The sequence below is a fragment of the Poecilia latipinna genome, unplaced genomic scaffold, assembly GCF_001443285.1.
Source record: "Poecilia latipinna isolate Pla-1442-1.1 unplaced genomic scaffold, P_latipinna-1.0 Scaffold271, whole genome shotgun sequence".
NCBI classification, from domain to species: Eukaryota; Metazoa; Chordata; class Actinopteri; order Cyprinodontiformes; family Poeciliidae; genus Poecilia; species Poecilia latipinna.
Window position 1 is genome coordinate 378,306 of NW_015112887.1, and position 12,650 is coordinate 390,955.

The 12,650-nt window shown below is 38.1% G+C and overlaps 2 protein-coding genes across 2 annotated transcripts in view; one reads left to right on the top strand and one right to left on the bottom strand.

Moving 5' to 3' along the window:
• LOC106948084 (fibulin-2-like) overlaps positions 1–1,466 on the bottom strand; it is a 34,809-nt gene extending 33,343 nt beyond the window's left edge. Inside the window, exon 1 of the mRNA XM_015033548.1 lies at positions 1,373–1,466. The gene's annotated coding sequence lies outside the window, so the exon portion shown is untranslated. The remainder of the gene's footprint in view (positions 1–1,372) is intronic.
• Positions 1,467–8,070: 6,604 nt separating this feature from the next.
• Positions 8,071–12,650, top strand: part of nup210 (nucleoporin 210) — a 39,743-nt gene continuing 35,163 nt past the window's right edge. Inside the window, exons 1-5 of the mRNA XM_015033551.1 lie at positions 8,071–8,685; positions 10,114–10,253; positions 10,983–11,114; positions 11,741–11,837; positions 12,016–12,166. Coding sequence (XP_014889037.1) covers positions 8,534–8,685; positions 10,114–10,253; positions 10,983–11,114; positions 11,741–11,837; positions 12,016–12,166 — 672 coding nt within the window. The 5' untranslated portion in view covers positions 8,071–8,533. The remainder of the gene's footprint in view (positions 8,686–10,113; positions 10,254–10,982; positions 11,115–11,740; positions 11,838–12,015; positions 12,167–12,650) is intronic.

Consider the following 12,650-nt stretch of genomic DNA (forward strand, 5'->3'; position numbering starts at 1 on the left):
AGACCCAGCTGAAGGAGTTGTTGCTCAAAATATGAGTTAACATCCCAGCAGTGTCTAGCACGTTTTCTTTTGTAATCATAGGACATAAAAGAGTTTTGCCTTACATTCCTCAAAATCTAAGAGTTGGCATTTAGAGCTCATTTAATTGTTGCTATAGATACTTGTTGACTCCAAGAAGCTATTCTCTGCTGCTGTTTCCTATGGGCGATCTCTATCATTTTCTACATGAGAAATGCTCTAGTTATAGGAGTTACTATTGGAGCTATTAACACTGCACCAGCAATTGTGTTCTTAATATGAAATACAGAAATATGATCATTTCAGAGGGAGATTATTTTACTGTAATAGAAATCATCTTCCACTTTTTGGATTTTTGCACAACTTTACCAGCGGTTCAATAAAATGCAACTGAAGAAGCACATCAGACCAAATTTCTACATTAAATTAATTTCTGTAGCTGTACAATAGCTATAAATGCAGTTGATCAGTTTTACACATAAGCAGAAAAATAAAAGCAACACAAACTTCTGGTAATTTGTTGTGTTATGTGAAGAACAGTTCTTGTACGTCAGTTAATATTAAATCAAAAAGCAATTTTTCAAATGACTTCAAATTTAAATATGCCATAAATATATTTGAAAGTCATTGAATTAAAGTGCATAAATTCTTAGATATTTTGCCACACAACTGTATAAAATGCACTGCAGCATTCATTTAAGGAATCAATGACTTCTTTGTCCAGAAGGTACAAAATCATTTTACCAGATCCTCTTGCCCTAAGCCTCTACTCCAACAGTACTGACCTCAGCTTTAAAAACAAAGTCCAACCGCTAACCGTGTGGCTGCAATGATCTAAATGAGTGACAGAAAACATGCCAGAGCAAAAGGACACATGAGGAAATCTAGTTTCAGCATTTCACTCATAGAGGATCTAAAAGTGTCTTTTTGTGCTAGAACCAAGGGGGGAGAAAAAAAAAACATTTTGGGTTGCTGATGTTCAAGAAAGAAATTCAAACAGGCTGCAAAAAATCCTGTGACATACATAAACACAAAACACAGTTTCAGCGCAATCCATACAGTACACGCAAAAAGGTCCATGCTCATATATGTGACAGCTTATGAAAAGGGAACTTTTTCTCTCCTTTGTACGTGAAACACACTGCAGTTAATTTCAGTTTCCAAGCTTAGAAGTGGTGTCAATATATGGAGACCAGATGACATCAATTCACTCAGACTGCTCCGGCACTCTCATTATCCATGAATTAGCGCACCCGTTAAAACCAAGCAACTCTATCCCCTCGTTATATGGACATCAAAAATACTGACTGTTTGATGCTCTTTGACATTCATAGTTCTTATATTCGTTGCTTACCTCGCCTCTCTGATCCTTCGGTGCAGCGGTGCTTCTGAGTTAAACCTGTGCGTAAAGTTTATGTCCCAAATCTGACTCCGGAGGCTGGGAGCGCCTCTCCTCTCGTGGAGGGCGGGGCGAAGGACAATTTAGAGAAACATTCTTAACTTTTTTTTTTCTCTCTGCCTTTCTTTGTAGGCTCAGAAGTTTTTCCAAGACGCAACAAATGACTCCACGAAGGTGTGTCAGTGAAAAATTGTGAACGTCTCCTCAGTTTGATTCGCAGGTTTATTGTTACCTTATCTGTGAGAAGATGGCGCGAATCCAACGATCATATCAATTTATAGTCGTTTCATTGCATGTTGAATAGCCTATAACGAAACAAGGCGGTCTTTCTCTGGGATCATATGTGGGAAAATTATTAAATTGAAAGAGCAATTTAACTTTATAAAGAAAAAAGAAAAAATAATGAAGCATTTATTCTGTTTATGGATGCTGAGCACTGTGGACATTGAGAAACGCCAGTTTGATGGAACTATAGGGAGGTCTTATCCAGTGCAGACTGATTGTAACCTCTCAGAGTTCACAGTCAGTTCAGAATCCAGACAAGTGGCAGTGCCTAGTATCAGTATTTTTTATATAGATATTTAAAAAAAAAACACGACAACAATTAGTGAAATGACTATGACAGAGCTTTTAGGGCAGGTTTTCATTGCCTGTAAAAGCTGCCCAACCAGTTTAAGACTCTGGTTTCGTCTCCAGATGCCACCAAGCTACACATGATAAGTGAAGCCTGCTGTCTGTGATCTTTCTTCTGACTTGATCTTAAAGGGTCATTGAGCCACTTGTGAGAACATATGATGACAAAGCTCTTCTTCCCTGGCTGAGCAGAATAATCAGGAAGCCTAACATATGGGGCCAGTGGCCTCTTTGTCTTGGGGGTCTCCCTTGGATGACCAATGACGGAGATGAGTCAATGCCCCTATTATTGGTTTTCTTCATCTTCATGTGCGCCTAAATGCTGTGTCCAGTGCAACAGCTCCACAATTTCATCCCTCATCTGTCTGGTATGTTCCTTGCACTTCGTGATACTGTCTGTTCACTATGTTCAGTATGAAGCCAATTTACACAAATATCCATTCATTCATAAATAGACAGATAGATGGATCATTTATTCCTGGAGTGAATTTAAAAAGTGTTCATACTGCATGCCTGACATTGATTGCATAACCTACGTTTTGTGTGACCACCTGCCATTATTAATCTGTTGAAACACCCTGGAATGTCTTGGCAATGATCGCTTCAGAAATTAATTACCCCGTGTGCCTTTTCAACAACAGCATGTTTCCAATCTAAATTCCACTCTGTCATCAGTATCTACATGAAAATAAATCACAATTCAGAACACGTGAGGCTGTCCTTGTGGTTGGAGGCAGGGACCAAATGGTGAGTCTTCCTCTCCACCCCACACTAGTTGACCCTAATGACACTTCTGGGACTAAAAGCACCCAGTGCTGTAAGGACTCTCAGTGTGTGAGATAATCCACATTGACACACACTGATGTGGGAGAGCTAATTGCACCTCAAACTGTTGTAATTTCTCACTCATGCACATTTGAATAGAGCCTTGCTCCAATTATAACAGCTAAAACCCACTGACATCTCCCCTATCTTCTAATTACACTTAATGTGTGTGTTTCATTAAATGCAAAATGTAATAATCTATGCTTATTATTTTTTCTTGAAACAAAGTTAAGTCTGTCTATTTCAGCAGCTCCTTAGATGATGTTATTATTGTTCGGCAAGGTTTCAATAAAAGTGAATGTGACATCATTGTTTACATGGGTCTTATAATTCAGCAGCCATTTGTGTTATCTGTCCACTGTGTAATACAAAGTTCTGCTCCTCTTTCTTTGTTTAAACAGGTGGATTGGATTGTGTTTTTCACCGGAGTAATGTGTGATGTGCAACCAGTGTAAGACAAGACTGACTCATCCAGGCCTGCACAGCGCCAGGAAATGTCCTTAATCTAATCATAAAGATAAAGTTTAAGATTTGTACCAGAATCCCTGTAATAAGTACTTACAAACACCATCAGCCAGATGACTTTTTTTTTCATCAGGGTTTTCAAGGAACAAACCTCACATGTGGCTGATTGCCAGTAAATGTTGTAAACCTTCTAAATGGAGAAGTATTTTCCCTTCATTGCTCTGCTGTGGGTTCATATAACACAAGGGAGCAGAAGAGAGGGAGGAAGTTTTTAAAGGAAACCAAGAGAGACAGAATACCAAAGCGCCACGGGAGGCTGCACCAAGGGAAATTAAGACCCAAATGTAACGCGGTGAAAGCGACTCCCCACCTGCACCTTATAAAGACTTTTCAGGGGTTTGGTGAATGGAAAACTGTGCTGGTAGGGGCCACCCGACACAGCCTTGACTACTATTTACATAAGTCTGCTCCATTATTGAGATACCTAAAGCACACCTAAAGGTGTGCTTTAGGTCTGAACACTGGTTGAGTCAGTGTAATACAGTAATAACCTTTGACCTAAACCATTCCTAGCTCTATCCATCTTTCTATCAGCTCTATCCAACTTTCTTCATAAAGAAAAGCATTGCAACGGCACAATGCTCCCACCACGGTGTCTCTTGATGAGGATGGTGTGTTCAGGCTGATGGGAGTCTTCTGACTTGATAAAGTGCATTATAAATGCAGGCCATTCACTATTTTTCAGATATTGTCTCCAAGTGTGAAAAATGGCTCTGTCATTCCGTTGATGGTAAAATGACTTTACCTACTTCATCCCAGTTATATTTAAGAAATTTCTTGATTTGTGGAAAGTGAAACTGAAGTCAGGTTTGGCAAAAGAAAGAAACCTGCAGAATGCATGTGCTCATTCCTTAGCTAAATTAGTTTAATGATCTGACACATAGCCAAAGAACAATCTATAAGGAGGGCATACTTTTTCACCGCAGTGTGATAAGCAAGCCTTGCCTGACTTGAGCTTTTGCACTCTGCTTTTCGTGCACCATGTTCATTCATAAGGGGAAAAAAAAAAAAGGTTTTACTTCTTGGGGGAAACTTTCATAAGGAGATCCTCTCCTTTCAGTCTTTTTCATAAAAACCTCACCCAGTAGAGGAAATGGAGAGGTTGGGGCCCTTTGGATATCTTATCAAAGAGTTGCACAAACGTAATAATTTGAGCTAGTCTCACTTTCATGCCCTCTTTCATATTTCTTAGAACACACATAATAGCTCCCACAGGCAAATGCTGATTTCACGGGATAGTAGCACCTCTTATTATGCCTACTTACAGCACTTTTTTCCTGTGCCTCACACCCAGAGAATGTTTAAGCTGGGTACTTTCCAAACTATTTGAATTAGTGACCCTTCTTAAGATTATTACATTACTGCTGAAAGCAGAGTCGCAGCTGAACACATTGCCATTGTGTAAATGGTGAAGTAAGAGCAGTGGCCTTCTGCACTTGTCTGGAACGGGGAGAATATGGTGGCCAGAAAAACTGTCCTGCAGGAAGAATGTGATTGCTGATGTATGCCAGATGAGGAGACACAAGACAGGATACCAAAGCAGATGCAGTGACTCAGGATGCGGGAAAAATATTTGTGCCACATATGGTTGCCTGGAGCATTAGAGAAAGCCCCCCAAAAATGTCTAACAGCTTCAGGTTGGTTGAAACTATAACACTAAAGAACAAAGTCAAACTAAAAGGTCAGCCACTGACAAATAATACTTTAGAAATATTCAACAATGAGTCACTTTCCTCCCCTAAATCTGAAAGAACTGATAATTCTAAGAAAATATTACTCAATCATTTGAGAACTTCCTCTTTTAAATTGACCAGTCCTGGCAGGAATCTCACAGAAATCTATCCAAAATCTCAAGATCTTCACACTCATTTTTCGTGGAACATGTTTTGTCTTGCATTTTCTATAACTGAGCCTTAATGTCCCAGCTTTAGAGTCAAACATTGAGACATTGTTTTTCATGTTAACAGACATTACATCATCCACTTCTTGCTTCAATTGCATGTTAGCTGCTTGTGGAAAGGGTACAAAGGTGAAAATTAATGCAGAGCTGAAGCTTGCACAGCGCTGGGCAGTGAAAATAAATGAAAGCAGGATTTTCTTCTCTGGTTTCAGTACATAGAATCATTGTTGTGACACATCCAGTTCCTAAAACTGCTTGAAAAGATATTTCTGATGTTTGAAGGGAGCATCAATTACATCACACTTAGATTGCTGTAGGTGCGTCTACATGATCGGTATTTAAGTCAGCCAGTTGGAACGGAACACCAATCGGTGATGGGCTTTTATTGTTAACATGCTCTGACTCAAACAATATGTCACCTTTGGCATAAAACAGCATTATGGAAAAGCACTTCAGAACAAGTTGCTAATCAACTCTCTGTGTGTAAAGGAGGCTGAATCCAGGAGGAGCACTGCTGTGAAACTTCAAAGCAGATAAGATGATAGATAAGAAATAATGCTGCCAATTTAATTAGAACTGTGTCAAAAATTCATGTTTTCTGTTAGAACCAATTGTAATGCCAGAGGAAGCTCTCAGAGCAGACTGAGGGGGAAAATGATTTTGGATTGTTCCACATCTTTCTCTTTATTCTGGTCTACATTAAACTTATTTTATGCAGTCTTTCTTGTTGGAAACCAATGTTATTTTATCAAATCCTATTTTATTTGAATGGAACTGGTGCCATGGACGTGACCTTCCTCCTGCTGCAGATTTTATGTGATATAGGTGGCTGTGAGTGACACCTATGGGTGAAAAGCTGCGTGTTACATGTGCTTCACTGATGGCCAGAGATCAGAACTGTCAGGTGAGAATGAATCAAGAAGATAAATGCAGGAACAAGTGGCTCCCAGATGATCTTGACGTCTATCCTGCTCAGATCTTAAGCCTGATTTAGAGGTACATTTAATTTTGCGGGTTATGTAATGAACTGGCAACCTGCCCATGGTGTATTCTACCTCAGCGAGGCTGCTGAAATGTGACCCAAGGTGAGGATCTATTAGCTGCAGAAAATAAATTGAATGATTGAATATTTAGCATCTTCTACTGTACCAAAACGACAGGTCAAATTTATTTTAGCTATGTCTGATTCAACATTTTTATAACTGAAGGTACCAAAGTTACTTGATTGTGGTATAAACTGGCACTATGAAAATACATAATAGTGCCCCGTTAATACTGCTATTAAAAATAAGAATAATGAAAACAAGATGAAGTAGTATAAGAATAGCACCTGAAAAAAGTACATTAATAAAATAACTGGATATTTTTATGATTATTGAGCAAATGTGGGTTCATTGGCATATTTGTATTAATATATTGTTTACTTAATGAAAATGTAGATATGTGAACACCATAAACGTAGCAATACAGGAATACACCTTTTTTTAGTATCTCTGTTGAATTGATGGCAAGACAAAAACAAAATACATATTAGCTAACAGCACAATTAAGACAAGAGTATGGGTTTTCTTATTTACATAAGTGCACAAGATGTTCTACACTACGATAATCGGTTTAGATTTTTTTGTTAGAAAATAATGATTCACTTGGAGTTGCATTTACTATTTAAAAGCAGAATCAAATTTAGTTAAATTCGATTTAATTAATGTTAAAAGAATCCAGTCCTGTTCTAATTAGTTCAATTTGCTCTAAATTATTTCAGTTTAATTCAGCTTGATCCATCTGTCCGTTCACTGTCTACATGTTCTTATCCTTGCAGGGCATTGGGGGGATAGATGGTGCCTTTGCAGTTTCGACTTGAACAAATAAGCTTATTAAGCTTAAGATTGATTTTTGTGTAAAATAGTTTGTCTTGCTGCATGAAGCAGAATGACAGGAATGGAAAGTTCAAATATCCGGGGTCATGAAAAGTATGTATCCATCAAAAAGGCCTCCTTTTATTGCTGTCATATTGGATACACATGGTTGCCAAACATTTTTGCCTGACTGTCTCTTATGCAGCTCAAACAATTAAAATTATCTGCAATTTCTAGATGCTCAACTTAATGGCTGCTGAAGGATAATCATTTAAAGATAAAATAATTAGCTCTGCTGTTTATTATGTCTGAGCTTGGTAAACATTACGCACAACATAACTGTGGATTAATAATGCACGCAGTAGAAGCCCTTTTTCTGCAGATGCTTGGGATTTCAACAAAAATATGGCTTCTTAACTTGAAGAACATTAAAACCATCAGATGCTGTCAATTCTCAGCCAAAGCAATTTATTACTATGTTGTAGTTATTGGTCTCCTCCCTCCACGTAGTTGCTATAGCAGCTGTCTCCCCATCCCCATGGCTGCGTGCAACACACACCTGGTAGATGTTTAATGGGAGATGCCCTCCTGACGCAAACCCCATTTATTACTACAAAAGAAAGGTATTTGAATCAGAAGCTCCCAGGGCCACTGCCACCTGTTACCACTGGAGCCAATGCAGGCCCATACTATGAAGTTAACCATGAAATGCTCATTTTCACATCAGCTTAGCTTTTGTTTACCCACAACAACAGCAACAAAACAATTGTAGGTGTTTGTGTGTGAGGCAGAGTGTGTAAGTGTATACATACCACACATAAAATACACAAATTTGCTTTTTCTCCGTTTCTAAAACTAATCGTTTTCTGACTGTACCTTTAAGAAATATCGTACCCACCCTCTCATGTAGTGACGTCACCTCTCTCCCGGCATGCTCACTGGAAGTCCAATTATTGCTAATGGCGGGTATTGTACAAAACATGCAGATTTTACGCTATTGTTTGTTATCCGGTTGTGTTATTCTGCTGTAGCGATTTTCAAATTATAGTCGCTTGATTTCTAACTTATTTTCGAGTATAAAGACAACGACGGAGCCAAATAACAGCGCCAGAGGAGTTTGCCACTGTTATCTTTATTATCATCATGTGTGGTAACTAAAGTGTCAAAGTGAAACAGGACAGGAAGACGGCGTGCGTTTGAGTTGAGCATTAGCTAAACTGCTGGCTATGCTAACTCATAGAAACGTTTGTTATACTGCTCCGATATCAACCCTAACGTTTAAAATATTAAACTTGATGAGACAAAAAAAGTTAAGTTCGTAAATATCCCATTCATTCGACCCGTCCCTTGGCTCATAATAAATCTCCGGAGTCGGAAATGAGTCTATTAAAATGTGTTGTGTTATTTTTTATAACCGTCACGCGAGTCTACGCTTCGTCAAAATTAAATATTCCCAAAGTTTTGCTACCACTTGCGAGAAGTACAAAAATTAACTTCACACTGGAAACGACTGAAGGCTGCTACAGATGGTGAGTGAAACTGAGGGTTTGACGGGGGCCCACTTTGTGGGGCATGGAGGTGTTGTATTACCTAGCAAGAGAAGTCACGCGGACTCCCATATACAGTACAGTCGTTTGCTGTAAGAGTCCAGCCGTACTGAATATCAAAAGATTGTTTTAATATGGTAATATTGCATCTTTTTTCCCAGAATTAAGTGCCCTTCTGTCAGTTTTCACTGGGGGTCAAATGTGACTTGTGTTTGTTTTTAAGTCGCTAGTTTCTCTTGTCTAAATAAAAGTTTATTATAGTAATTGTTGATGATGGATTTTAAACTAAAAATGGACTAAAGATGTCGTTTTCTTGGTCAAGTCAGAGGTTTTTAGGAGGAACTATAAAAGTCATAAAACGTAAAAAAACAAAACAAAAAAAACCCTAGATTTTTTATAGGTGTAGGTGAAATTTCTTTATTTAATTATGTCTTAAATTTTGTCATTCATTCATTCATTCATTCCTTGTACTGAGGACCAGAAGTGCCATAATTCAGCACATAAATAATTTATCAAATAAATGTGTGTGTGATAGTTCAAAACACAATTGTAATGTGTACTTTTAATAAATACATTTATACTCATATTTGTAAATATGTATATAATTGAACAATTAAATGTAAAAATGAACAGAAACTTTGTCATTCGACATGTTAAAATCATAAGCAGGAATTTCATTATGTATTAATCATATTTTTCTTATACTACAGTTCTTTATGTCAGACATTTCTGTTACTATTTGTTTAACTATAGAGTAGTTTAACTGCAAACCAGACACCTTGTATTTAACTGTGACACCCTTCATCTTTGATTGGAGCTTGGTTGTTAAGGCTAACCAATAAGACAAATTCATAGTAATAGTAAGTTATTTGAGATGTTTACTTCAAAACCATGTAGGAAATGGGAATTAAAATCAAAGGGTCTTGCAATTATGTCTTGCAATATCAGATATAATTATTAAATTATTAATATTATATTATTAAATTATTAACTTCTCATGTCATGTAATTAATGCAGGCCTTAGATTTTAACCATGAAGTCCTTTGAAGATCAAAAAGTCTTTAATTTCAGTCCCTAAAATGTGCAACTGCGCTAATTTTTTATTTCCTGTTAATCAAGTTAGATCAACTCATGGAGAAAATGAGCTACTGTGTATTTAAGAAACCAGTAGTTTTGAACAATTCAAAGGGATTACAGTATTATCCTCATTCATGCATCAAAACATGTCCCTAACCTTTGTCTGATTTTTCCTAAATTTGATGAAGTGCATGCTGTTAGTTGATTAGTTTGTAGACTACTCATTCTAAACAGACACCAGGGATACGGATCATTATATGGTTGCTATAAATTGAAATTGTGTGACATCCAGATACCTATATAGTCAGTATTTTTGTGGCGTTTGTTGTCCAGGTCTTCCACTAGACCTGAGGTTGCAAGCATCCAGCCTGTGGAAGAGGATGCTGACAGAGGCTGCTCTCAGAAGGCTGTCCTGCAGGCTCTGTCCACTCAGCCCACCAGACTGACCAGCATCATTTTTGCTGAAGATGTTGGTAAGTACAACAATGCCATTTTAAATCGCAATGTATGAACGAAAGCAAGGTTTAGATCCCTTTTGGGTGGCATTAACACTGCCAAGTTGTTCAAATAAATGTTGAAAATTGTGTTGACAATTATGGGACATATTTGTCAACACAATATGTCCCATTGTGTTGACTCTAATATCGATAGCTGCATTTTGAGAAAATATCCTCTCCCTAATGGACTTTTTTTTTAACTCTGCAGCTGTTTTGTAGTTAAAGTAAAAAAAAATTCTCACTGTAGTTTATCAGAAAGTCGCATGTAGTTGTAATTTAAATGTTTATTGAACATTGAATTGTCTATGGTACCCGGTCTTTTGCATTAAAGAGGTTGAACTCAGTCAACCAAAGAGGAATTAAACCCCCCCCCCCCCCGGTTTTTTATTGTTCCTCTTGTGCTGCTGTAATACCATCTGCTGCCACACACCCTGAGCAAGTCTATAAAACAAATCAAAGTAACTAAGTCTGAATGTGGGATAAAATTACCCATCTGTATCATATTTACACATTTTATCTCTCCCATGAAACCCCTATAGCTGTTCCAAATGGCCACAACATTTGAATACAGTGATAAGCACCCAGAGTCCTGCCACCACCTAAAGGAAGCCCCAGAGCGATAACTTCCTGCTAGTCATTTGCATATATTTGTCATTAACTATCCTTCCTTTATTGTAACCCTTTTTCTTACTCATCCATTGGCAGTCTCTGGACAGGTGCTCCGCTGCGACGCCATCGTTGACATCATCAGTGAGATCCAGATCGTCTCCACCACCAGAGAGCTGCATCTTGAAGACTCTCCACTGGCGCTCAGAATTCATGCACTGGATTCAGAAGGTGGCACACTGACTTACTGCAGTAGATCAGCTGTCTAATTAAAGGCTAATGGGGTTCTAAATAAGTAAATACCCTGCCTTGAGCAGGTGTGACCCAAAAAAATAGATGTTGTAATAACTCAGCTCTCCAATAATAAGGATCTGTCATCACGCTATTCATTCGTTGCTTTGAGATCTCTTCAGAGGGGGCTGGCTGCAGGCAGCTCTTTCGTCTCATAAAGGCTGCCACAGTGAAGTAGCTGTTTGTTCTGTGTGACTTGTTCCATTTAGGACAGCCACACTTCGTTTAATGAGCTGTGGCTGCAGCCTGATACTTGCTGATGGTGGCTGCAGGGTGTGGTGCTCTGTTTGCTTTGGCATAAGAGTCCATTTCAGACTCTTCAAACAGAGCAGATTGCAAATGATTGCAACGCGCTGTTTAATTAAATCCCTCCCAGTTTTGTTTCAGACAAAACGATTTTTAATTTATTATCAACTAAAGTGAAGGCACCTCTGGCCTGGCAGTGCGGTTGAAAACTTTTATTTGTTAATATTCTCAGTTCCTGATCAGTTTTTGGATACCTCTTATTTTATGCTTTTTTTCCTAGGTTGCAGTATAAGGTTTTTTCCTCCCTTTCCTTTTTGTAGGAAATACCTTCTCTACCCTTGCCGGTTTGGTGTTTGACTGGACCTTAGTGAAAGATATAGATGTGAATGGATTCACAGACTCCTACAATTCATTACGGTAATCTCTCTTTTGTTAATTCTTTTCTCATCTCCTCTAAAAATCTGCTACACAGACCACCAAATGTCCCCAAAAGCCATTTTTAGAATGATTACGCTGCTTCTGTTATTACCTTTTGCATTTTAATTACTCTGTTGAGGCTTTGTTGCTTATTGCTTTTTGTCTTTGTTGCCTTCAGGGTGCTTAAATTCTCAGAGTCCACATACACTCCTCCTGGATACATATCTGAAATGGAGCGAGTGGGCAAACAAGGCGACGTCATTCTGGTGTCGGGACTGAAAACAGGACATGCTAAGTTAAAGGCCAAAATACAAGAGTCTCTGTATAAGGTAAAAGCTTTATTCATAACTTTGCAGAGAAATTGTTTCTCTTGCTAATAACATATGGGGTTTCTCACTAGACATGCACCAATCAAAGATTGTAATTTGCCAGGTTTTCTTTGATTGGTGCATTCATGAATCAAAATTATGAACTCCCAACATCTCTGGTCTTTAACCGGCTCAACTAACAGCTTGTTCTACGATGCTCTTTTTAGAGTTTAGTTAATATATAAAACTGACATATGCTTTTAAACATGCTTAAATATGTTCTTTGTACACTTAACAGAAGCTGGAGAACTTTTTTTGTGTTATCTGTAGAAAGAAAATTAAATTTGAGTAGATAAAAATTGGCAGGTCAGACCTCAAAGAAAACTGTGGATGACTGTCAGCCAGGAGAAACCTGATCGATTTATTCTGTTTCTTAGTTCTGTTACTTCGTCCCTCTGTGATGGACTAAAATGTACTCTTAAAAATAGCAAAATGCAACGCAATT